This window comes from Trachemys scripta, chromosome 2 (genome assembly GCF_013100865.1).
Source record: "Trachemys scripta elegans isolate TJP31775 chromosome 2, CAS_Tse_1.0, whole genome shotgun sequence".
Classification (NCBI taxonomy): Eukaryota; Metazoa; Chordata; order Testudines; family Emydidae; genus Trachemys; species Trachemys scripta.
This window is the reverse complement of record NC_048299.1, coordinates 197,420,980-197,448,569: the sequence shown is the minus strand read 5'-3', so window position 1 is coordinate 197,448,569 and position 27,590 is coordinate 197,420,980. Positions and strand designations below refer to the sequence as shown.

At 39.1% G+C, this 27,590-nt stretch overlaps 1 protein-coding gene across 12 annotated transcripts in view; it reads left to right on the top strand.

The window, feature by feature from the left end:
* Nucleotides 1–27,590, top strand: part of PTPRM (protein tyrosine phosphatase receptor type M) — a 690,156-nt gene that overhangs the window by 652,162 nt on the left and 10,404 nt on the right. For all 12 annotated transcript variants that reach the window (XM_034762641.1, XM_034762634.1, XM_034762636.1 and 9 more), the window contains 7 exons: nt 11,541–11,657; nt 16,039–16,193; nt 16,496–16,631; nt 17,196–17,345; nt 17,836–18,009; nt 20,840–20,971; nt 25,607–25,732. In XM_034762641.1, coding sequence (XP_034618532.1) covers nt 11,541–11,657; nt 16,039–16,193; nt 16,496–16,631; nt 17,196–17,345; nt 17,836–18,009; nt 20,840–20,971; nt 25,607–25,732 — 990 coding nt within the window. The remainder of the gene's footprint in view (nt 1–11,540; nt 11,658–16,038; nt 16,194–16,495; nt 16,632–17,195; nt 17,346–17,835; nt 18,010–20,839; nt 20,972–25,606; nt 25,733–27,590) is intronic.

Sequence of the window (27,590 nt, the reverse complement as noted above, 5' to 3'; positions counted from 1 at the left end):
CGGTACAACAGTCCAGCTGGGACACAAAGTTGCAGCTTGCCGAGATATATATCCACTCGATAAGGGAGCAGTAGTTAATCGCCCCTGGGCTTTGCCCTATAAGTGAGCACATGTCCCATTCCAAAAATGGGGCTGTCATCACCAAGGAGATAAATTACAAACATGCCATCTGTCTTTCAACACCTAGCACAAAGGGCTGTGCTACCTTGATTACTAATGATTTTAATGGGGCTCTGTCCTTGAATTGTTGTCATCATTTTCTGTTTTGACAATAGGTCAGATTCCTGGAGGGCAAACCCAGTAACCTTTCCTGACTTTGAAGTTTTACTTTTTTGTTGTGGTTGGTAGTATTAGATTTACAGATTTGTTTACAGACCACTTGTCCTATTTAAGTTGAAAAGCAAAGGAAAGTACCTTATTTTTAAGGAAAGAAGAACACCTATTTAACATGTTCCTCACATAATGTGTGTCCTTCATGAATTAATCACTAAGAGGGTGTATGTGTATTTGTTTACCAAGACTGGCTGGATAGTCATTAAATCAGTACTAGGCACTTGCTTTTTGCCCTGGAGCATTATGCATCAGGGCTGTTTTAATTGCTGGTGGAGGAGCCACCATGAGGCTTTCTTTAATGCAAGCACCTGCTGCAGATGACTCATTCCCTGCATTCCCCTCCAGCAGGGTCTGGGTACATCTGCCAATACCTGTCATTATCTGAGACACACTTGTCAGAACCGTGCATCCCTTTAAGCTCTTGTGTGTTCCAGCAAGGGACCCTTGTCAGTTTTTCTGGCACCTGCAGACTGCTGTGCACCTGGTATTTAAATGGCACAGAAATGTGTTTTGATTGTTTTCCCTCTTTAATGAACCTACTTGAGGGACATTTAGCTCTTTATCTAGTAGCCTGTTACCCAGTCACTCACATTTGCATTGTTTGTGTGGAGACTCAAAACTCACTTGTGTTGTTATATCAATCCATCTGCCAGAAGTCTTATCACAAAATCTGCAGGGCTCCCAAAGGAGACTTTTGCACTGGTAATTTAAGCTAATGATTTCTAAACATATTTAGTCAGTTTTATGAAGACGTCATTAGAATGTGACTGTTTATTAAAAATCTAAATGAGGTCTCACAATCATTTAGGAAAATCGTTGTTGAGTTGCCATGAACAGTTCTCTGATAACAGGTGATGAAGTGCTTTGAGGCAAAGAGAGGTTGAAGCAGATGTGAGAGCCTCGACCAAAAAAACTACAGGTTCTTTAATAGCATGTATAAAAAGTCTGTTTCCTCATTAGGTTGGTATTGGCCAGATTTTCCATTTAAAATGAAGTTTTGCATAAAAGAAATGACACTCCGCTTAAGGAATAAGATGCAGACAGTTTTAGGGCCAGAATCAAAATTTTACAAGCCACCGACTAGATGGTAAAAAATAAAGCCAAGACCTCAAGTGAGACAAAGCTATTCCAAATTAGTAGGCTAATCTGAGAGACCTCTAATTTTCTGTGTTTAAACTGTGTAACTACTAAATTGTTTAAGTTATTTTACTGAGTTGGAGTTAACTTAACATGGGGATTTTTCTTCTAGAAACTGGTATGTTTATCCAACAAAAAATGTGATGATTGGCAAACATAGACAACAAATCATCATTGTCAGTTCTCAGAGACTGCATGTAAAGCTTGATCCTCCCATTAAAGTCAATGGGAGCCTTTTCACTAACTTCAGTGGGAGTTGGATTAGGCCCTTACGTGAGAATCATATTGGCCAAGTCCCCTTCTGATTCTTGTTGAAGACCTGTATAGAATCTCACACCTTGAAACATCACTTCCTTCCCAAAAGCTTTATGGTGAAGGTTTGGAAAGCTGGTGAGTTCTGCTCATGTACCTGTATCAGTTTCTTGTAATATCCTCCTTTTCACTCATTGAACTGTTACTGATTTTTTGGTGGGCATCCAATTTGGCTTGTCACATCAATTTACATTAGATTCTTTCAGGAGTCACTTTCCACACCCTTTTGCTTGATGGAGGAGTTTGGAAATAAATAAATGATGAAAGCAATGATGAAACCCAACAGAAGCAGCTGATAGATAAATTCACTGCTAGTCCTCATGTTTTTCTATCATTATTTTAGTATAAAATATTTACCAACAGGTGGCAGCAGAAATAATTATGCAAAATAAAACCAAAGCAAAAGCATCATATTAGAAGCATAATAGTTAATTATAGTGTCACAGTTATTATCAAGAACTAAAAACAGCAAGTTCTGACAATATTAATATACAGTACACAAAAATTAATTTGGAAGCAGGCAGGGTTACAATAATGTAACATACCTGAGACAAACACACAGAGCAAGGAAATGAATAGTTAAGCCAGTAACCCTCTACTCCTTACCCTCTACTCCTTCATGCACACCTTATCTTTACCACAGCTACTGTATACAACAGACTATGCATTGCAACTTTAATTCTGCCCCTCTTCCACACATATGCACACACTCCTTTATTGGATTATTTTCCCCCAACAATAGTAGCCATGGTTGTTTGGTGTAGTAGTTGGTTGTACTGGGACACAGCAGTTTAGTGTTTGCAGAATGGCAATTAAAAGTGATGATGAAAGGCTGGCATCCTTGTGAGCGCAGAGTTAAGGTTGCACTACATGGTCTGTGTTGTGTGGTAGTTGTGGTAATAGGGTATGGAGGGAGGAGTAGGGAGTATGTGCAGTTAGGTGTTTTAACTTTTCATTTCCTTGCTGTTATGGATTTGTCTTGGGTATGTTATGTGTGTACCAATCTTAACTATTTCACAGAAATGTGTTTGGGGTATTAATATCCTAGGGTGTTTCAAAGTGTAAGTAAGAGTGGGTAGATGGGTGAGGCTAGGCAGACCTGTATGAAGGTAGAAGATTTTACATGCTAGCAGCTGCACGTGAGCCCTTCTTAACCAGTGGCTGCCCAAGAAACTATTGTAGGGTAAAATCTGACAGGAAAGGGTGGTTCCTATTAGAGAAGATTTTATGTATACCCAGCCCCCATCAATCAAGTATCCATGCACTTGGCACTCATCAATCAAGCTTGGGTGCACAGCAAAAACATTTTTAATTATAATGTGAATAGTGGTTAAAAATGTTCCCAAGTCCATAATCTGTTTTTTTTTTTAATTCATTACACCAGATCTACTCAGGATCCACATATTTACCATTTTTTGTTTAGACAGACATTGGTTCATAAAAGATATCAGTCAACAGTGAAAAGTAGGACTGCCAAGGACAAATATTAGCCAGATCCTAATTCCAAAGACATTGTATTATAAATGTATGATGAGAAACCAGACACAAACTACATGTAAGATTCAATGGGCATAAAACTAACCATGTGTGAAATTTCACAGCAATTAGCCACCCACTTTTAGAGTAAAACAGGAATTTATAGTCCACATTTGAATAGAACTCTAACCATAAAGCCTCCATAATATTGCATTAATATTGCATTTCACATGCAAAAGGTTCCCAAAGCACTTTTAATACTTACCACATATTATATGCAAACTATATGTGGGATTCATTTAACCCACTACTGAAATGCAGCCACTGCTGGGGTGAAACACAGTAACTGTTTAACAGCACACAAAATTCTACATTAATATTTAGGTTAAAGTGTAGAATATTTTATCTAATTGAAACTGCAGGGAAATTTAATAAGACTTATAATTACACAGGTTGGAATTAGTTCTGGACATTGGGGTTAATACACTTGTTCTTATGAGAAGTGTCATGGATTTTTTAATGACCATCGGTGACTAAGGCTAGGTCTACACTACCCTCCTGAATCGGCAGGTAGAAATCGATTTCTCGGGGATCGAATTATCGCGTCTCGTCGGGACGCGACAATCGATCCCCGAATCGATGCGCTTACTCCACCAGCAGAGGTAGGAGTAAGCACCGTTGACGGGGAGCCACGGAGGTCGATTTTGCTGCCGTCCTCACAGCGGGGTTAGTCGGCTCCGATACGTCGAATTCAGCTACGCTATTCGCGTAGCTGAATTTGCGTATCTTAAATCGACCCCCCCCCCCCCCCCGTAGTGAAGACCTGCCCTAAGATTTCTTTTATCTCTGAAGATGGAAACCAAAATATAAAGATGGGGGAAAAACAACAGATGCATTAAATCCAGTCCCTGTCTCCAGGCCCTCTCTAATCTGTGTTCTAAGACTCAAAATATTGTAATTCCCTATTTAGTGTTTATTTTATTCATAAATATATTTTTTCCTGGTAACTTCTATACATACTCAATGGTGGTGGTAGTTGTTTTTAACAGAACATGATGGCAGATATGTTTTTTAACAGAATGCCAAACAAAAAAATTATAAAATCTCGTAGTTTAAAACCATTGTTAATCTGGCAAATCAGGGAATAACATCATATGTCTAGCAGGCTAAACACATTTCTGCTTTCTAAACTTATAGCCTGAAATAACAAGTTGGCCTTATTCCATCATGCTTAGCAGGGGAGGAGTCCTCAGGGGAAAGAATTGGCTGTTACTCTCCAGGAAACTAGAAGGACTCTTTTGTAATCCTTTAATAAAGATGTCCACAAATCAACAACATGTGCCTCATTGAACAGAGCAGCAGCATACATGTGCACAACATTGCCCGGTGTAACTTCAAGCAAAGATGAATTCAGTTTTCAGTGTTTTGTTGCATTCCCTTGTTTGCAGTAGAACGGATGCTGTAGAAAATATTCCTCAATTGAGATTAATATCTTAATTCTCACTAATCCAATTTAGACAGATCAATTTGAGAAGTAAACACAAGTGGTTTAAGGAAACACAAATATATGGATAAATGTGTTGGGGCAGATGTTTGGATACAGCCTACTGCACAGAGCAAAAGTTAAAGGATGTGAAGATGGCTTGAAAGCTCATCTTTTCACTGCCTTGAGCATCTGTTTGGCTTAGGTACACCTCTACCTTGATATAACGTGACCCAATATAACACAAATTCAGATATAACGCGGTAAAGCCGTGCTCCGGGGGGGCAGGGCTGCGCACTCCGGTGGATCAAAGCAAGTTCGATATAATGCAGTTTCACCTATAACGCGGTAAGATTTTTTGGCTCCCGAGGACAGCGTTATATCGAGGTAGAGGTGTACTTATACGACCCTCATCACTGTAAAATATCTGCATGTGTTACAAGCTTTAATGTATTTAGCTTTATAACACCCTTGTGAGATAGGGAAGTACTATTGTCCCCATTTTTCAGATGGAAAACTGAGGCCCAGATCCTCAAAGGTATTTAGGTATGTAATTCCTGTTGATTTCAGTGGGATTTAATTGCCTAAATACCTTTGAGTATCTGGGCCAGAGAGACTAAGTGACTCACCCCAGGTCACACAGGATACACCACACAGTCTGTGGTGGAGCAGGGAATTGAAGTCCCAGGCTAATGGTCTAACCCAGGGGTCGGCAACCGTTCAGAAGTGCTGTGCCGAGTCTTCATTTATTCACTCTGATTTAAGGTTTCGCGTGCCAGTAATACATTTTAATGGTTTTAGAAGGTCTCTTTCTATAAGTCTATAATATATAACTAAACTGTTGTTGTATGTAAAGTAAATAAGGTTTTTAAAATGTTTAAGAAGGTTCATTTAAAATTAAATTAAAATTCAGAACCCCCTGGACCGGTGGCCAGGACCTGGGCAGTGTGAGTGCCAGTGAAAATCAGCTTGCGTGCCACCCTTTGCCACACATGTCATAGGTTGCCTACCCCTGGTCTAACCTCTAGACCCTCCTTCCTCTTTCCAATGGACCACAATCCATAAATGTAATGGTCAATTGGACCATCCTTCCTTATGATGCTGCTTTGTGCTCGACCAGTTTCTCTAGGACTAGTCTTATTTGCATAAACCTTTTATGGCCACAAGGGTCAAAATCACCCCAAGATAAGCAGTGACATAGAGGCATCCAGCCACACCAATTTCTTCATGCTGTACCAGCAAAGGGGAGAAGGCATGTGGCATATGAACCCTTTTGTCAGCTCTAAGTTGGATTAAAAATAGAATGATCTTCCCTGGGCCTGCTCACCCTGTTTTATGGCTAGATTATGCCAGCAGTGCAGCACAAAGCAGCCACACCACAGCAGAGGCCCTAGGCCATCATATAGATTTTAGTTAACTAGATAACATTCTGTTTTTATTTTTTAATAAATCATTTTGGCTCCAATCCTGCAACCATTTAAGCACGTGCTAAACTTTATGTATGTTTACTCAATGTGCCGAATGTTAAGCAAGCACAGAAGGACCCGATTCTGATCTACACTAAGGCCCTTCACATTAATGTAAAGTGCATTCAAGAAGATAGTGTAAATGGGAATCAGGTCCATAAATGTTTGCTGCATCAAGACCTTTATTTGTTTGAAGTCAAGACCTTTACAATGAGGATAGAAAAGATTTTACATAACTATAAAAATACTGCTAGTAAAAATACCAAAATGTGTAGGTCAAAAATTTTAACAGAGCCTGCTTAGTTACTGCATCTGAATACATTTCTTTGGTTTTTGTATAAATATTTGGAACATATTTTAAAGCACAAGTTGAACAGAAGGTTTGGGTATATGATACAGATCTATCTATCATATACCAAAACCTTCTCTATATATGTATATATAGTTAAAATAAATACTAAATGTATTATAATTGGTTTTCTCACAGCAAAATAAAAACACCAATTACAATAGGTTTTCGCACCAGTAAAATACTGATAAATGTCAGCCACGGGATAGAGAATACAATTTTCAGTGCTCATATAAATAGAACAAAGATTGAGAGAGAGCTTTGAGATTATCCCACATTTGTTTCTAATCACATTGCCAAAAAATACAGGTGTACTCCCCTTAGAAGGTAAAAGTGTGATTGGAGGGAGGTCATGACAGTTCTATGGGCATAAAACCCCAGGTGCACTTGTCCATCTGTTACATATGTATTTATTTTACTAATAGCTTTCGGGATCTGTAAGCAGATCATCATCTACTTACATCTCAAAGACAGCAAAATGGGGTAAAGTTAGAGCCTAAATGATAAAGATAAGGGTGGCAAGTTGTGCTCACTAGTAAATATGGCAAACAATATGGGAGGCTTATAAACAGTGAAATGGAATAGTGATTCAGCTTGATTGCTTTGAAACACTGTATATGGCCTTAGGCAAGTAACATGCTCTAAAACTATGGCCATGAAAAGCAAGAACCAGAATTCGCTCATCTTTGGAATAGGAACATTACAGAACTGATATGTGAACTGGCAGGGAAATAAACCTTATAGTTAGTATTCAGCAGTTTAAATAACACTGATCATTCAGATTTCCTAATTTGCTTTGATTCTAAAATATCTTTAACAAGATGTCATATAGCTAGCTATTGCCCAGGCACTGCATGGCTTATTGTTAATGTGGAACAGGTTTATACATTCTAATTTAAAATTAATCCTGAACTAAGTAAAGATAATAAAATAGACATAAAATTTTAAATGGAATCTCATGGATGTAAAATGAAATAGCCATCTAAAGTCATCTGTGAAAACTTTTTATACTTTTTACTGCTGTAAATCAAGATAACTAATCTTATTCTCTGTGGCAGAGCTGCATGGGGCACTGAAGTTCATAACCTCTGTGCAGGATCCCCCAACCCTACCACAACTGTTCCATTGGGTCATCTTAAATGAGAATTCAAAAGAAAACAAAATCCAGCCATTAAGACAAAAGAAAGGGGAAGTGTGCATCACAGAAGTGGTCCTTTTAAATGTCCCTGTTCCTTAATCATAATCCGGGCTGTCGAGACTGCACCTGTGACCTGAAGAAGAGCTCTGTGTAGCTTAAAAGCTTGTCTATATTCACCAACAGAAGCTGGTCCAATAACTTTGTCTCTCTAGACTGCACCAAGTTAGAAACATGCGTGTTTTCCTTCAGACCCAAGTAGTTTAGGTGAATCTATGTTTTAAATAGTTTATCTTACTAACCTTAGCTGTTTTGAGATGGCAGGGACCCATCTGAAAGGAGCTGAGCTAAAGTTAGAAACATGATGCTCAGTAGTTGTGTTGGGACTAGGACCACTGCTGCAGCTGATTCCTCTTTCATACGTGCCTTGGACATTTGTCTGTGTATCATATTTCACCCATGAAAAAGCTCCAGGCAGGAAGAGGAAATTAAGGTCAGAAACAGGGCTGTCAGTAGGCTATACCAGTCTGGTGACAATGTGAAGAGGTGCTTACTCTTCACAGGACCCAGGAGAACATCTTCACCATGTGGGGAAAAATGCTATTTCAAATAGTTCCCTAACAACAAATGTAAAGGTTCACTCAGCTTGAGTCAGTGATTTGAACAAAACCAGTGGCCTGGATTATCAAATAGAACAGACAGGTAGATAAACAATGAACCCCCAATATGTTTCTGATGGCTTCCCTTTTCCTAACTTCAGGGCTTTTGGAAAATCTTCTAAAAAAGTATTATAGACAGTAGAATAGAAGTACCAGCACTATGAACTGCATGCAGCTATTTTTAATGTTTTAAATGGTGTGTGTTCATCGCTGGCAACAGATATTTAGATACATTTCTCCAATGAAGAATGAGACTAAATATAGTGCCTATTTTTATTACTGTTCTATTCATTTCCAGTGTAAAATTTGCAGTAACTTTTGTATGCAGCCAATCAAGAATTGTATATTTATGCAAAACTATGTTCTTGCATATATTAGAAGATTAACATTTAATTTCCCCTTGGTGAAAGGAAGGGAGAAACATCATATGTAACAGATACATAATAGATGCTGGTCCTATCATTTAATACACTACTGGAACATGTCCATATACAAAAGTGATGGTTGTGATATAAGAACCCGAATAGAGAAGAATAGAATTTAAATATTTAACTAATTAATGTGTAATGTTCCTCACCAACCATCTCATTGAAAAAAAATTGGAGAAAGGGGACAATTTTTCAGTACAGTAACTCCTCACTTAACGTTGTAGTTATGTTCCTGCAAAATGCAACTTTAAGTGAAACTATGTTAAACGAATCCAATTTTCCTATAAGATTTAATGTAAATGCAGGGGTTAGGCTCCAAGGAAATTTTTGGGGGGCAGACAAAAGGCATTATATACTGTACAATACTGTACTGTGGTGGGGTGGTGCCCCTGGCTTACCCCTGTGGCTCAGTATGGGGGTGCAGGGTCTGGGAGGGAGTTAGGGTGCGGGAGGGCACTCAGGGTGGGGGTGCCGGAGGAGGCTCAGGGCTGGGACAGGCAGGAGGTGCAGAGCACTTACCTGGGGCAGCTCCTGTTTGGTGCAGTTTACTTATTTACTTTATATTTGATAGTATTAGTTAATAATTGTTCTGATGCTCTGCAAATTCCTCTAGAAGAGGTGAAAGACTCTAACCATAAATTGCTGGACATACTACACACATCTTCCTCTTTGAGAATTGCCCTCCCAAACAATGAGGCGCTTTTAGACCCTGCCAAGGTCATCAACCAGACACCAGCCTCTATTCCACCAATATATAAAAGGGCTGGCAAAAAGTTTTACATGCTTGCCAAGCAGGCAGACTTTCTTTTCACGCACCCTCAGCCCAACTCTATGGTAGTGGATACTGTTAACGCACAAGGAAAGCAACATCACACCAAATCAACCCCCTATGATAGAGACTGTAAGAGGCTAGACCTGTTTGGGTGAAACGCATACTTCTCTGTGACTTTACAATTCAGAGTGTCAAACTACCAAGCCCAAATGGCTAAATATGACTACATGAACTATGGCAAACTCAGTGCCTTTATTGACCACTTGCCAGATACGCAAAAAGAGCAATTGCAAACCATTATCCAAGAGGGCCAGTTGGTAGCGAGAACAGCACTATAAACTACGGATAGTTCAAAAGGGTCTGCAACTTCTAATCAAAGACTTTCCACGTGGGTATCCGACTGCATTAATTCTTGCTACGAATCTCATAATATGCAAACATTTTGAGACATACGAACTCACTATACAAGGTCCATTTCCACCTCTATGGCATTTCTTGAAAACGTGCCCATTATTGAAAAAATGTAAAGCTGCTAATTGAGCTTCTATACATACGTAAGCTGAACATTACGCAGTAACTCGTGATACTGCTTTCGATGCTGTGTTTGGCCCAGCTCTTCTGTCTTCCATATTGGACTTGACTCCAAAGCTCCCTCCTCCTTAAAGGGGAACTGCTCTGTAATCACCTACAGTGGAGCACCTGTAGGGACACTACTCGAAGAAGAAACAATGGTTGCTCACCCTGTGCGGTAATTGTAGTTCTTCGAGATGCGTGCCCTATGGGTGCTCCACTACCCACCCTCCTTCTCCTCTGCTTCGGAGTTCTCTGCTGTAGGGCTTTGCAGTAGAGAAGGAACTGAGGGCAGTTTGCCCGCACACTGCTATATAACAATGGCATGGGGCATGAGGCTGACTAGCACGCATGTGCGGGCTGAGCAGACACTGCGGTGAGAAACCTCTGATCAAAGGCACTGGAGGCACAAACACACCTAGAGCAGAGCACATAAACTCAAAGAACTACAGGGTTGAGTAAGGATGAGTAACCATTTCATCACAATACAAAACTCTTCTCAGCCCACCCACCCTCAGAAAAGTGAGTAGCACAAAAATGCTTCACATTTTAATTTTATATACTTTGTGCTGATTGTGCTAGGCTGAACTGGGGTGCACCAAACCCCAGAAACCCTTGAATAGAGTCCATGCAAGCCATCTCTCCTCTTTCCTTTCACTGGGATGAATTCCCTGAAGCCCACTGAAGTCAGTGATTGTTTGGAGTCACACGGAGAGTCAGTGTTAAAGCCAGGAATAGAATCTCTTGACTCCCAGTCCTGTGCGTTAGCTATATGACCACCTCTGACCGGTTCTTTTGAGAAGTTAATTCTAAGTTGGGAAAATAGATGCTTTTGCTTTCCAACATTAGACAAACCCTTATGTCTGCAGCATGCATTGTCATTTTAAAAGAATGCAAGATATTTTTGAAACAAGTAACAACTGCAGGTGGAAGAAAAAATCCAGAGGAGCTTGAGTTTATTCAAGCTTCTATTTGTAGCTTTTCCCTCTGGATACTCGCTGACTTGGAAAGAACAAGAAATGAATGGTTATTGTAACTGAGCTATGCACAGTGAAAACATCCTTCATGCTACATAGAAATTTGCCTTATTTTACTGAATATTATTATTCCCACCTAGAACCCCAAAACTGTCTTTTAAAAAAAGTATGTCCTTTAAATCAGTGGTGAAGTGGTTAAAAAGAAGTAGGAGGATAATTAACCAAGCTAAACTATATTCCCCAAATGAGAAGTTGGCAAACCCCATTTACCCACATTTACCCTCAGCTACACTACTGCTTTAAATACACGGACCATTTCCTTGTGTAAGCAGCCTCACTGTTTTATGTGTGTTGAATTTGATATCGTAAATCACTGCAAAAGGTACAGAACAGATTCAGATGCTGAAAAATATGAACCTTAAATTCTTTTGTATTTTTAAAAGGTCAAATGCTGCAAATACTGGCCAGATGACACAGAGATATATAAAGACATTAAAGTTACCCTAATAGAAACAGAACTCCTGGCTGAATATGTGATTCGAACATTTGCAGTAGAAAAGGTAAGTTTGGAAAACTGTATTTTCTAAATATGATGTTGTTTTCCCATACAAGTTAAATACATGTAATTTTGTCACTTTGGAAAGATCCTAGATTTCACTGGCTAACAGGCAGCCCATTTTTCATAGCAAATTACTTTTGGGTAGTCTTCCAGTGCTCCCTTATGGAAGATTAGATTTTCCCCTTTCTTTAAATGCAGATCCTTTTTGCCTTGCCCTGGCCCAGACTTGAAATGGAAACAGAAATTCCATTCCCTTGGGGCACTAAAGGAGGAGAGGGCTCTGACCCACCCATCAATTAAACAGGACATTGATGTTGTTTTCCTGTCTTCTGTTCACCACAATCAAGCCAGTCTGTGTCAAAAATAAGTCTTTTCATATACTACTATTATTCAGATGTCTAGCATGATTATAACCACTGTAGTCCACTGGTCCAATATATTTCCTGGTCTTCAGAAGAATTATTTTAGAATGAAGTAATTTTTTTAACAAGACTTTATGTGGGGGAGGTCCTTTACAAGCACAGTTACAAATGGCATACTGTATTGTCATTTAGTTGATTTGAATAATACTATTCATTTGGTTGTCACTTAATTAACAAGTACTGTATTAAAATCAGGCTGTTGTTTCAGACGGTTTACAGCCTAGAGAGACAACGTATAAAACTACTACCGGGTGTGCCGGAAGCAGTGACAAAAGCAGCATGGTTCAATGCTGAGATTTAGCACGCATTCTGAATGTTCCATGATTTTTGTTCACTCACTAGTGTGTCTTGAATATCAAATACGTCATTTTCAGTTATGTATTCCTATTTGCCGTGGCATCAATTTTCTTTAAACCAAGGTTTTAAAGGTGTTCCCATCAAGTTACTGAATCATCTAATCTCAGTTTGTGTTAGTGCATCTTGTCCATGATCTCACAATGCATGACAAAGGCAGATTCAGGAAGACGAGCAATGAATTTTTCCTATTACATTCTTCAGCCTAATCATTAAATATACAACAGTCCAGCAAACAGAATCTAATATTAGTAATACTTTTTCCTCGGCTCATTCAAACTTGATGTCTCCTACTATTTAGATATTTTTTAATAAACAGATGAGAAGCGGGTGGTTAGACTTTGAAGAAGATGTGGTTTGGGTGATTTCTATTCATCAAGTTCTAAGCTCATGCTTTGAAGTTAGCTTTTTGCTTCTTAGTCAGGACTGTGTAAAAAAAGACATGGAGGATTTTACAGTTACTCATGACCAAAAGCTCATGAATAAGTGAATTGAAACAGATAGGGATAAACAATCCTATTTTATTTCAAAAAAATTTCTCCATTTGAAAATACCTCATTTAGACATTAGTTTTTTAACAATAGGCAGCTTTTCAATAAGCTGATAATGCGGCTTCTGTGTGGTTCAGAAAGGAATATGTTTGTTTCCCCCCCCCTCTATTATTTATTTTTTTAGTTTTCCTTATTGTGCTGAACAGTCAGGGCTACCCATATCCTCCACCATATCCTCTTTCCTGAATTTAGATTGTATAAAATGTTTCTGACCCACTTAGTTATTTTTAGGTCATTTATTTATTTATTTATTTATTTCTTGTTAGGTCATTTTTTCTGTATGGTCCTAAAAGAAAACTAAGGAGTTTATTTGTTGGGGAGGGAGTTGATTGTTGCATTTTTAAAAAAGAAATGACAGTTCAATTAATTTCAGGGTGTAGTGGTTGTAATCCTGCTCCTGTGTAATTTAGAACTTAAAGAAACTTAGGCCCTGATCCTGCAAACACTTTCATATGTGCTTAACTTTGTGCACATGAGTAATTTTTCAGGAACTGCTAGTCAGTGGGACTACTCGTGTGTAACAGTAAGCAGCTGAGTAAAGTGTTTCAGGAGCAAAGCCTAAATTATTAACAGTCTAGGGATAGTTTATAATGTGACAGACTTTTCATCCCTTTGATTTCAAAGAAAAGGTGAAAAATATTGTCTTTCCAAGCTGAGCATACGCTTTCATGATTCACAAAGTTGTGATTCTGTTTTGGGTATAAAACCCAGTAGGGAGGTTACAGAGAGATGAGAATGGGTCTTTGTAGATACAATAAAAATAACTCATTATAGCAATATGCTATATGCAAAATCCTTTCTAAAATAGTGGAGCACTAGCTCAAATGGTAGACAAAAATTACACTTGAAATATTTAAGTGTGAATCCATTGGGTGTATACAGCTCAGGTTTTGAAGGTACATTGTCATTTGCACTTGCCAGACAAGTAAGTGTGCTATTCTGCATGTGCAAATGGAGGTTTTGCATGTGTAATTGATGTACACTTAAATTTTGGTGGTGCAATTTAGGTGGTATGTTGACTATAAATGTTAAAATCCTTGCGTAGACAGGGCAATTTGTATTTTAACATATTAGATGGTAGGGCATCAGCCTCCCTGTTAATGTGTGTGAAAGTATAAATTGCCTTGTCTACATTAGGGTTTAAAAACACATCTTTTTCCCAGTGAAGACATAGCCTAAAACAGAACACATTCAAATTTGGATATATTTTCCTAACCATTGCTTGTTCCTGTTGCAAACATACATGAACATTAGGTAATCTCTCAAAATGATCCATTTTCCTTAATTTCCAAGTCTCTGTTTCCCTGATCTTGATCCTGCTCCCACTCCCATTGAAGACAATTGAGGTTTTGCTATTAACATAAGTGGGAATAGGAATGGGCCTTCTGACATATTGCTTGTTTTCAACAGCCCCTTTGAGATACAGATTTCCTAAGTGTTGGAAATCCCTGCCCTGGTTCTTGCATACTATTAATAAAGCTAAACAACTTTATACTACTTCATTACCATGCAAATAGAGTTAGGCCTTTTATATGCAAAGTAGTTCAAGACAGAGAAATATAGCCTTAAGAAGAAGAAACACAGAATACCAGATATTAAAATCATCAATATTTATTCCACAGCTAACCTTTATATCTGTCCTAGCTGGACACCGCCTGTCATAATATTGTTTGCTTTTTAATTGTATATGGTGGCCTCTGGTGTATAGGTTCGTAAAAGACTACATTATACTGGCAAATACACAGGGCTGCAATTATACAGAGGAAAAAGTAGATTTAATAAAATCCATCTACTTAACTAGATGCCCTACAGGTTGAAATTGCAAATGACAGTAGCATTTGGTTTCTCTGCAAATACAATTCCAATAGGCCCTCTGTAGGTATGTCACTATATCCATGTACTATGGGGCTATGTCTTCACTACCCCCCTGAATCGGCGGGTAGAAATCGATCTCTCGGGGATTGAATTATCGCATCTCATCGGGATGCGACAATTGATCCCCGAATCGATGCTTGTACTCCACCAGCGCAGGTAGGAGTAAGTGCCATCAACGAGGGAGCCGCGGAGGTCAATTTGCCGCCGTCCTCACAGCGGGGTAAGTTGGCTCGGATATGTCGAATTCAGCTATGCTATTCGCGTAGCTGAATTTGTGTATCTTAAATCGACCCCCCCCCCCAGTGAAGACGTAGCCTAGGTGTTAAATTACTAAGGCCTAAGTGGTGGTTAGCCCTTAAGTGGCTGAGCAGTGGAGGGGAAGTAAAGAGCCTTCTCCCCATCTCCAGTGCTGCGCACATAAGGGCCACCCAAACTGCAACCTTTGTGGTTGGAGGAGCACACACAGGTGCTGCTACTACTGGGTTGCTTCCCTGGGAACAAGGAATGAGAGAAATGAACATCAGAAATTCTAGGGTGAAATCCTGACATCACTGAAGTCAATGAGAGTTTGACACATGATTGCTGTTCCTGGCTTTGTTGTTGATTTACTCCCTTAGGACTAAATTGTTAAAACTGTTTAGGTGCCTAAAGATGCACAGGGCCGGCACTTCCACTAGGCGACCCTAGGCGGTAGCCTAGGGCTGCAGGATTTGGGGGGCGGCATTTTGCCGTCCTCGGCGGCAATTCGGCGGCGGGGGTCCTTCCGCTCTGCGTCTTTGGTGCGCTTCGGCAGCGGGTCTTCACTCGCTCCGGGACCCGCCGCTGAAGCGCCCCGAAGACGCAGAGCGGAAAGACCCCCGCCGCCAAATGCTCTGAGGAGGAGTGCTGCCGCCTAGGGCGGCAAAAACCCTGGCTCCGCTCCTGAAGATGCAGGTGGGCATTTAGTGGAATTTTCAAAAGCACCTGAGCAGGTTAGTATTAAACCGGCCTATTTGATGCTAAGGTTTTGAATCCAATTGAAAATCTACACCTCATCTTGTCTTTTAAAGCACTCCAGTAGTATTTTTTAAGCAAGGCCCAAGTTGTTAAACTCATGTTCAAACAAAGTCTCTCTCCTAATTTCTTCCCCATTTTCATTTCTACATTTTTTTTTCTTATTTCTTTATTTGATTCGGGACAGAGAGGTGCTCATGAAATCCGAGAAATCAGGCAGTTTCACTTCACAGGCTGGCCAGACCATGGCGTACCATACCATGCAACAGGACTGCTGGGATTTGTACGGCAGGTGAAGTCCAAGAGCCCACCTAATGCCGGCCCACTGGTTGTACACTGCAGGTAAGCAGAATGGAAATGTCTGCTTTCCGTTTTCCCACTAAGACTCTGGGCCTCATTCCTCCCCCGCTACGTTGTGTAATCACTCCATAAGTAATTGAAGCCATAGGAGCTACTCATAATAAAGTACTAAGTAAAAACATAAGAAAAAATGGCAAAATCAAGCCGGAGTCTTGCAAACCCCCATACACAGAACTCTTGTTGACATCAGTAGGTATCCACACCTGAAGCACTTGCAGAATCAGACTCAAAACCTTATATTTTCTAAGAATTCATACAGAATGGACTGTGCTCTTCTATTTTAGCGCTGGTGCTGGTAGAACCGGATGCTTCATTGTCATTGACATCATGCTAGATATGGCAGAAAGAGAAGGTGTCGTAGATATATACAACTGTGTCAGGGAACTTCGATCTCGAAGAGTTAACATGGTGCAAACTGAGGTATTGGCATCTTTCTTTGACTGTTATTGTATCATTTTCAGTGAAAGTACTGCTCTTTATAACATATGCTACCTGCCACAACACATGGAAAATACCTCATATGGTGCAGTGAGGAACAACAAAGCCATTCAGTATTTAAACAAACAAACATATGGGTGTACCTTATTGGATTCTGATTTTTGGGGTGATAAATGCTTTTAAAAAATAGTTTGGGGGATATTGTTTAGTCAGAGCTAAGATCCGCCACTTTGGGTCCCATTTATGCGCAGAAGTGCCTGTGGAGCTGTGCAAAAAGAAAAATGCAAGATGAGGCCACTATAAAAACCGTTTTTTGTGTGTGTACAGGTTGGCTGGCTTATTTATCATAACTGATTGGGCCCAACCCTTACATAGCTTTTTATGTATATAATAGTATATGTCATGAACTACTTTTGCTCCCTACGGACTCTACTCAGTGTACATTGATGTTAATGGGAGCTTTATAGATTATTTACTGTTTACTTGAGCACTAATACTTGAGGTGTGCTCCCTCTAAGTCAGTAATTGTGTTGATTGCTTTACCAGGAGCAGTACGTATTTATCCACGATGCAATACTGGAAGCCTGTCTTTGTGGAGATACTTCTATTCCAGCTTCTCAAGTTAGGTCTGTGTACTATGAAATGAATAAACTGGATCCTCAGACTAACTCAAGTCAAATCAAAGAAGAATTTAGGGTAAGTCATGGACAGCACAACGTGGATACATGCAATATGGCTCCTTGTCCCATGCCTGTTGAAGTCCTCCTTTGATTTCAGTGGGTTTTGGATCAGGCCTATGAGGGAAGAACTACAAAACAGTGCCATAATATGTCACAAATTTCTGTTGAAATATGTAAAATAATAAAGATATCCAATAAGGCAGTTGTAAAGTTCTCTCTTTCCTCATAAACAAAGGTTGGAATCTTATGTGGTTTCCCTCCATGATCCTTTCTCCAGAATACAGGTAACCCAACAACCATCTTTCAGGTTCTTCCTTCATACGTGCTCATGTTCAGCAATCAAAGGTTTTTGCTTCTGAACCCAGCTGTTCATTTGTTTTTCTTATTTTTTTTTACATTTGTAAATTCCCTTTGAAACTGTATCCCAAGTTGATTTGAAATTCTATTATTTAAGTATTTTAGGATGCGTTCATTGATGAGCTAGTATTGTTTATTCTTTTTCATAGACTCTAAACATGGTGACTCCAACACTGCGTGTAGAAGATTGCAGTATAGCACTTTTGCCCCGTAATCATGAAAAGAACCGCTGTATGGATGTTCTGCCTCCAGATAGATGCCTGCCTTTCCTCATAACAATAGATGGGGAGAGCAGTAACTACATTAATGCCGCACTGATGGATGTAAGTCCCATTATATCATTAATAATAAAGCAGGAATAAACTCCAAACTGGAAAATCCTGGGAAGCGCAGTCAGCACCAGAGCACTCAAATCCTTCCACTTCCCTTTCAGAAAATGACACAAAATCTTTAAACCTCTGAGTACATTTAGGATCCCTCATACGTTATGTCACAGCCAAGGTTCCAAAACCACACAGAGAAAGCCAGCCAGGGAGTACTGACAAATTAAAAATGTCTGCATTTCTCGCTAGCTCTTGAATTTTTAACCATCTGGCCTAAGAGAAAAAGAGTTACCTATTAAGTCACCAAGGCAGCTAAATGGGATAATAGGGTTTGCAGCAGTATTTTAGTTCCCTTTCCTTCTAATTTACGCAGTAATTAACAGAAAAAATAATTGCCTGTCAGCACAGATAGCACACAAGACATTACTCCAGTCGTTCTATTTATATCTGAATGAACATTTCCTGTTCAGATGATGAAAAAATGAATATTTTTAAATGCAGTTATGGTAATTTTAATAGTGCTAATGGGATATCAGTAAAAAGACACTTAAATGTGTTTTACACTCTCTAGAGATTTATAGTATATCTCTGACATTTTAGAACTAGCGTAATTAAAATTGTGACACACACACATACAACAAGAAAATAGTGTTTAGGAAAGAATGAACACATTTGAAATATTCTTTCTGAAAAGTAAAGCTTCAGTAATAATAATAGTTTGCACTCATATAGGAATTTCCATCCAAGATCTCAAAGTATTTTACTAACGTTAGATAAGGCTCAAAACTAGGTATTGTTATCTTTGTTTATATGAATAGGGAAACATGCAACAAAAGCTTAAATGGCCTGTCTAGGTTCACACAGTGTCCTGGGTCACACAGGAAGCCAGTGGCAAATCTCAGATTATAATATCTCCTGGCTTGCCATTATACCATGTCCCATCATAGAGAGGTCAATATTATTTTGTTTTGTAAATAAGTACTGATCAAAAAAGAGGATTCCTTAGTATTCGCTTTTGCAGCTACTTAACTTATTATGAGCTGTTTACTTTTGATATCAAATTGTTGGGCTGGATCCTCAGATGTACCTGAGCTATGCTTGGTGCTCCAGGGCAGGGGAGTTAGGTGGCTTTCTGCCACTTTTCCATCCTCCTAATCTTGGAGACAGCCGATGCTTGGTTCAGCAACTCCCACTCCCTGCAAACGTCTTAGAGAAGCCTTGGGACTCTTATAAATTGTGCTGACTGGTCTGGCCACCTCGGGGCTGATCCATTTCCCCAGAATCGTTGGTGCACTGTGTGCTCCCCAGAATAATCCCTACATTAGAGGCCAGAAGCAGGTGGTTTGCTCTTTCTCATACCCCAGTCTCTACCAGCCAGTGGGCCAGGTGCTCAGTTGCGGTCTCCTCCCGTTGTGTCAGTTGAGATGGAAATGCAAAACTGGGTGTCATCAATGCACTTAAAGGACCATAACCCATGGCTCCTCATTAAATGGCACCGTATATGCTTTGAATAAGAGGGGTGAAATTTTGAATCCTGCATCACACTACACAAGGGTGAGTTTTTGGTGAGCAGTTGCTCAATACAGCCCTCTGGGACCTTTCAGCCAGGAAGGAATGGAGCCATTCAAGAGCAGCCCTCTGCAGTTCAGCACGACTTCAGGCAAGTCAGCATCCTCTCATGATCATTGAAGGCAGCTGATTGATCTAATAGTTACAGCATGGGTATCTAGTGATTATCAATTGCTAAGAAGGGATTACTGACCAAAGGAAAGAAGGAGGGCACATCTGGCACCATATCCAAGTCTGTAACCAGAATGAAAAGCTAGATTCTGTGAGAGTCCTCTTGCCCCATTAACCTTCTCAGTTACCCTACCAAAAAGGGAAGATTCAAACAGCTAGCCAGATTGCCAGTGTTGAGCCATAGTTTCTTGAGCACAGGATGAATACAAGCTTCCTTCAAAGCAGATAACACCATGCCCTTCTTAATGGAGACATTGACAAGCCTCGACCAATAACAGACTAAGTACTTCCATTATGGCCTTCAGCAGCAAAGAAAGGTCTGGTTCTAAATCATAGGTTGTGGATGAAAGGGGGGAGAGATAGTTCAGTGGTTTGAGCATTGGACTGTTAAACCCAGGGTTGTGAGTTCAGTCCTTGAGGGGGGCCACTTGGGGATCTGGGGCAAAATCAGTACTTGGTCCTTCTAGTGAAGGCAGGGGGCTGGACTCGATGACCTTTCAAGGTCCCTTCCAGTTCTAGGAGATGGGATATCTCCATTAATTTCTATTTCTAAAGTTCACCCAGTGCCTCCAGTCAGTGACATGGGCCAGTGTTTAAAGAGAGAATGACCTGTGCATTTGCCCCTTAAAGATATTTGCTTTGCTGCCAGTTAGACTAGAATTTGAGCAATATTTATTGAAACAATAACTAGGTATCACCTTACACAGGAATCACTCACATTAACAATCATGTACAGTCAGTGTAGATTAATCTGTCTGTCAACAACTCAAAACAAATCTACTGCTTCAGATTTTATGGGTGCTACATTGGAAGCAAGAATCTCTTTTTTTTTTTTCCCCTTCTGTATGCCCATGGCATAAAATTTTTTTAAAAATGATCTGATAAAGCCATTTTGTCTCCACATGTAAAATTTCAGTTTATTAGATTGCAAGCAAACATCTCAGGGAAGATCTGAAAACACTGTGTGAGTAATCTTCAAAATAACAATAATACTTATTTTCCTAGGGTTTGGGGCCATTACTGACATTTTGCTGGATGGATTTCTTCTCTTATCACTTTCATTTTATCATCTGTTGCTATTGTTTTGCAGAGCTATAAGCAACCCTCAGCTTTTATAGTTACCCAGCATCCTTTACCAAATACTGTCAAAGATTTCTGGAGGCTGGTCCTAGACTACCATTGCACATCAATCGTTATGCTGAATGATGTGGATCCAGCACAAGTAAGTCCTAGAAACAGCTCCAATTACTTTACAGAGTAATGCTTGTGTTTAGGTAATACATGTGTGATTCAAAACATCATTAGGACATAATTAGGTCTATAAAACATCATTCACAAACACTAGAAAATTGATTCATAGCTCGGGGATAAGCAAAGGGGCAGGAGGGAGGAATGAATGAGGCCACCATAATGTAAACACAAACACACACACTCCTAACTCCTTGGGAATTGGTAATAGGCTCAAAATTTAAAACAAGTTCATAGTGGCCAAAAGTGAACAGAAATTCACAGCTTTCCCATGTTGCTTGCCTGAAATGAGTCTGTGGTCAGTCATTCCCATCACAAAAATCAGCATCACATTTGGCACAAATTGTATCTGTAAGTGGCAGCCTCAGTGGAGAGGACAAGAACTAAACAGGAATGGAGACTGGACTATCTTCTCTCCGTAGAGGGGCTCTCTCCAGAACAGGGATGAGGCAAATGTATGGGGCATTTTTAGTTAACTTACAATATAGTTGCTCATTGTTTGTTAGAAAGATATATCTGTTCTTTTAAAAAGTGGAGAACTTGAGCTTTTCTGGGCTTCTGATATTGCAACTTTCTTAAGCATTGACTTTACTTTTTAACACCAGCATTAAATGGGAGCAATGCAGTGAACAAGACCCTACTATATAAATGTTCTAAAATGCTTTTGATATTTGGTTAAAGTAAGGCCAACATTAATACGTTGTAATATGCTGCATGTGATGTTTATTCCTGATGTGTTCAAGAATCTTTTTTTTAATAAGTTTAAGTCATACACAGAAAAATGCTCACTTTTATTTCATGTTTAACATGAAGTTTTTGTTTTAAAAAACAAAAAAGTTTTCAACCTGGGCTTTCAAAAAAGTGCCTATAAATTCCAAACACTGTCTTAAATACTAAACTTCTGAATCCCTAACCACTCTTACCTGTCTAGAAATTAAAGACAAAACTTTTATTCATGAGTCTGAGGTTATTTTCAGCGTGAATGAGGAAACACTCTGAGGAGTCAGACTTTTAGTAACTGCTACACCACGTTTTTGAATTTGTAGGCTGTGTTTTGAATGTATAATAGTGTTTGGCTATTTTAGGCATTTATTGGCTTTACTCACTATTAAAAGCTATTGGGATATATAATGTGTCAGGTAATACACCTGTCTTTGCAATTCATTAAACTTTTTTCTCCAATGTAAGTGACAAGCTTTTCATTAGGAATAAATCTCAAAACTCAAAAAGCAAAAAGAAGGGAAAAGAGGGCCCAGTTTATTGAAAACCACGCGTTGTCATTCAGCTTTATTACTAATTATTATCATAATCATTATTTATATATTTATTTATATATAATGTATTTGCATATTACCGTAATACACTACATCAGATACTCTGTTAGAACATTAAATGACATAGGTAAGAGGAATCAATCCTGGTGCACTCCTGATTCTGCTGGAAACTAGTCTGTAGTACAGCTATTGACCCTCACATAGCTAAACATACCATAGTAGTTTGTCCACTAGGAACATTAAGTCCTCAGGCACCCCATACTGGTGTATCATTATTCACAGGGGTGATTGGTGCACTGAGTCAAAACCAGCTACAAGGTCTACAAACATGATGTTAACTGTCTTTTGTTGCCCTAGTCGTTTTTCAGTAACATTTCACAGAGCATATATAGCAGAGATTGTAAATTGACCAGTACGGAAACCACACTAGTTATCTGTCATTTTTGGTTTAAGGCACAATTTCAGTCTGTTCAGTAGTGTGGTCATAAACACCTTCCCTGACACTGACAGGAGCATTATTCCCCTATAATCTGAGCAAACTAATCACTCTCCCTTTTGGAAAAAAGGAATGCTACAGCCCCTCTTCCAATCCAAAACTGATTGAAGTCCAAGTAGGAGTTGCAAAATTTAGGCTCTTGAGTATGCAGATGATATTTCCTTACTTGAAATGACTACTGACCAACTATAGCTAATGCTGGAAGAGCTACAAAAAATTGCAAAATCTATGGGACTTAAGATCAATGGTGATAAAACCAAAGCTATGCATGCTTCGTGTAAAATGGAAGTGAATGGCCTGCTGATGCTGCATGTAGACGGCAGTGACATTGAATGGGTGAATAGTTTGATCTATCTGGGTAGTTGGTTGATAGCAGGAGGTTCTATAACCAAAGAATTCACATGTCAAATTGATCTTGCATCAGTGGCATTTCAGAATCTTCACAGGCCTCTGTGTGGCAGGATGTCTCTGTGACATCTAAGACACGAGTGTTCAACGCGATAGTGACGACAACCCTGCTATGTGGAGCAGAATCATGGCCATTAAAAATAAATCATAGGAGAGGAAAATAAATAGTTTTTAATGGCAAAAGTTATGGCACATTCTTAATATATGTTGAGATGGTTTTGTCACAAATGAAGAGATATTTAGATGATCCCAGGAAGTTGCAGTCTTGTCCCAGTGGAGAACAAGACGATTGCAGTGGTGGGAGGTTCATGTCCAGCATGCAGAAGAAGGTATGCTTTTATAGAAGGTTTGTAGAGCTGAGGTCGAAGCTAGTAGACATGAGGCCGATCACAAATGAAGTTGGAAGATGAAATTTAGACAGATTAAGAAGCCTCAATCTTCCCGTACTGACTCTTGTCAAAGGAAGATTTGCAAGGAACCATTCAAGATAGTCCATTTTATGAATGGCCATGGCTGCTACATCGTAGCCATGTGGATCTGCTGCAGCTGCTGTATATATACTACAGTTTAGGGGGAATTCCTTGCCTTCCTAAGAAATCAAACCCTAAGCATCTACCCTAAAAAAGTTGATACCATCACATACTTCCAACCACTCACATTCATAAAAAAAACCTCAACCCAAATGTCCTACATACTTGAAAATCATGGATTCCTACAACTGCTGTGCCAAACATCTTAGCCTTTATATGATTTTTAAGTATTTTTCAAAAACCCATTGGAATGGTATTACTACATAATGGAAGGACCTACAGTGAGTTGTACAGCATGTTGGAAATCTACATTAGCTATCTGTATTCATTGTAGTTTGTTACTCAATACAAATAAGTGTATTTCATAATGAAAACATGATTAAGATTCAGAGCAGAGTCTAAAAGTAATTTGCTCATCAGTGTGAGCTGTGAATGTAGAGTGTTTTAAAAAAGAAAATACATTTTCCTAATTGGATTTTTTTTTGTTTTTAATTTGTTAAATTGAACTGATATGCAAATCAGACTTTGTCCTATTTTTACTCTGTTTTAAATGGCCACGTTTTCCTAAAATGCAGTAATTTGTGAGTGGCTCTGTTGAGGGATGAGTGTTACAAGAAGTGCAAAACAACAGCTGTAGCATGTCTGATTTGTCAGCTCAGCTGCGGATCACCAGCAACATTCCAGCAGAATGAAGACCACTGCTACTTTTTTGAATAAAATTAAGTTTTAAAATATAAGATCAATGCTCCTGCAAGCAAGCATAAGTTTGCTCATTCACATACTTAAGTTTGCTGCATGCCTGGCCATGAACTTCTATAGATATCCCTGGTAGGTGAGGTAATATCTTTTATTCGACCAATTTCTGTTGGTGAAAGAAAATCTTTTGAGCTTATACAGAGCTCTTCTTCGGTAAGCTTGAAAACTTGTCTCTTTCCCCAACAGAAGTTGGTCCAATAAAAGATATCACCTCATCCACCTTGTCTCTCTAATGTCCTGGGACCAACACAGCCACAACAACACTGCAAATCTAAATATCCCAGAAAGTGAACATAGAATATAGAGGGCAATACTGAGAATCCCCATCAAAGTGTTGAATTAATCTTTAAAGTATTAGGGGTAGAAGACCAAGTGTCAGGTGATTCATTTCAGGATTAAGCCATAAATTTTTTATTGGACACTTAAATTGTTCAAGTTACATATTAATAATCTTCCGTGATCTCTAGATATCCACCACTAACGTATTTCTGGACATAAGTGAGTTCACATTTTCTACTGCAAAGTGACATTCACAAACGTAAGACTGACTGGTCACTGAAAATTTCAAGCAATGCTGATTTTAGCCAGTTCACTGGTCTGGAGCTAAACTGAGAACAGAATTTAGGCTCTGGAGTTTTGAGAATAGCTATACCTTTATAACAGCAATAACACATTCCGCTGTGGTTATGAACTGATATCAACACACTTAGAACACTTTAAGATATCAGACCTTTGGTCCTGTACTTACAGCACACCCTAAATGTGATGTCGTTCAACAGCGTCCCCACATCCCATCATATCTGAATGTTGAATTGATGTTGACTGTCAAAAATGTGCAACTCCAAACACCAAAGAGTTAAGAATACAGCAATGAGCCAATATGAGGTTCAGTTACTTAAGAATTTATTTGGTTAAATTTGTTCTGCAAAAGTAAAGTTGGAATACTGAAAAAACTGGCTCAGAGAGTGGGAAACTACAATTTTATAATAATGTGTTTGAGAATTTTTGTAACACTTTAAAAAGACAAAAATATAAATGAAACAATCCATAGTCAAAGACAAGAAAAATGCATTCTCCAGGGATGTTACAAGATATCAGTGTTCTTATAAATAACTGTGCTTGTCTGTGATTTTGATCTCCTGTAGTTGTGTCCCCAGTACTGGCCAGAAAATGGGGTGCATCGACATGGTCCCATTCAGGTGGAATTTGTATCAGCTGATTTAGAAGAAGACATAATCAGCCGGATATTCCGAATTTATAATGCAGCAAGAGTAAGAACCTTATTCAGTTTCTCTCTTTTTTTTAAACTTAATAATTTGGATTGACGGGGGGAAATGTTAACTAAGAAATCTTTCCTTCAAATATCCAGTTAGTTTTAATCAGGACTATATATTAATAAAATAGAATGTGTATAACTCAGTAAAATTGAAGGTAATGAGCAAATCTTACTGAGGTTATAAAAGTAAAGGTTAAACATGCAAAAGCACCTCACACTCCAAAGTCTGTTTGAGAACAAGCTTTTATATATATGGTTCATACATAGAATCAGAATAAGGCCATGTACATGTAATCAGAATAAAGACATTTTTCTACCATATGCCTTTTTTATGTCTATTACATTCACATGGGAAGAATACAGCATTAAGATTGTACTGTTAAGCAGGATTTGCAGAAATTAATATTGTTACAGCAGTTAGCCCACATTGCATATTTTGTTGTGCATATAATTCTGTTTGTTTTAAAATACATTGTGCTAATGTATTGAATAAATGTAACAAAAAATAAAAACCAAGGGCTTTAAGAGCAACTTTACTTTGATGCACGAATCATGACCTAAAAATGAGCTGTGATTTGGGGTACCTTAACTTTGAAGTTCCCAACTTGAAACATCTTAAAGGGATGTAATTGCCAGAAAGCACTGAGCACCTAACCCTGAAAAACAGGTTCTTTTAACATGTCTCAAGTTGGGCCTCCAAAACTCACCAGGTCATTTTTGAAAATGGAGGCCTTTAACGTCTGCATTTTTTTACACTTGTACTTGAAGAGTGCAGCCTTATCATAGTCTGCACCGAATGTCCTGGCTCTTTAAATAAAGAAAAAAACTAAATGCACCAATACCCACTTCTTTGAGAGATAGGCTTGTTTCTTGTAAATACTGTACCAAGATCTCTATGAAGTGCACACTCCTTTAAGTGCACCTTTTAATATATGTGCATTTCAAAGAAGTGAGCACTTTATAAAGATACTAATGTGGTGTGATTATGTATTGCAACCATACCTCCTGAAGACAGCAGACATCCACTTAAGCCAGGTTGAGAGAGACCATGAAGCAGATCAGGCATTCCATCCCATCCAGGCAGAGAGGGCCCAGTGAAATGGACTGGCCCCTCCTCCCAAAACTGAGGAGACATTGGAAAGAATGGGCAGCACTCCCTAGTCAGTCTGTGAGGTCATGGATTGCACTGAGGACCAGTCCTCCCCAGAACAAGCAAAGACAAGTCCTGTGACCTGCTCCCCCAACAAGAGAGGAAAGAGCCAAAGAGGTACCTGGAGCCCTACTTCCCAGTCCAAGGAGCCAGTGAATAAGCCTGCACTCCCCAGTCTTTCAGATTTCTAGGGCCTTGAACTCCCCAGTGATTTTTGATGAGTAAAATCCAAGAACCCATGAAATGTTAATAGGATGTTTGATTTTAATAGTCACTGATCAATATTAATCCTATTTTTAGGGGAGCGGCAGTCAGAGGGAAGGGACCGGCCGGGGGTGCAATAAGTTCCAAATTTTGACAGAAAGCAGGCACATCCCATATAAGCCTTGAGTACAGGGGACTGGACTTGATGACCCATTGATGTCCCTTCCAGTACTACACTTCTATGATTCTATGACAATCAAAATTTACTCTGCCTCAGCTCTGCTGTAGACCCTTCTCTTGTTAATCTGACACCCTCTCTATTACTACTGTGTAACAGCAATAACAACAACATTGTCATGTAAACACTTCTGGGTTTTTATTCCATGCAGTAATTGATATAGCAAAGCCACTCTTCAGAACTATTTATCTCGGGAGTTTATGCATAGCCCAGTTAATAAAGTGCACTTTGATTTTTTTTAAGCAGAAGTTTATTTTTTTC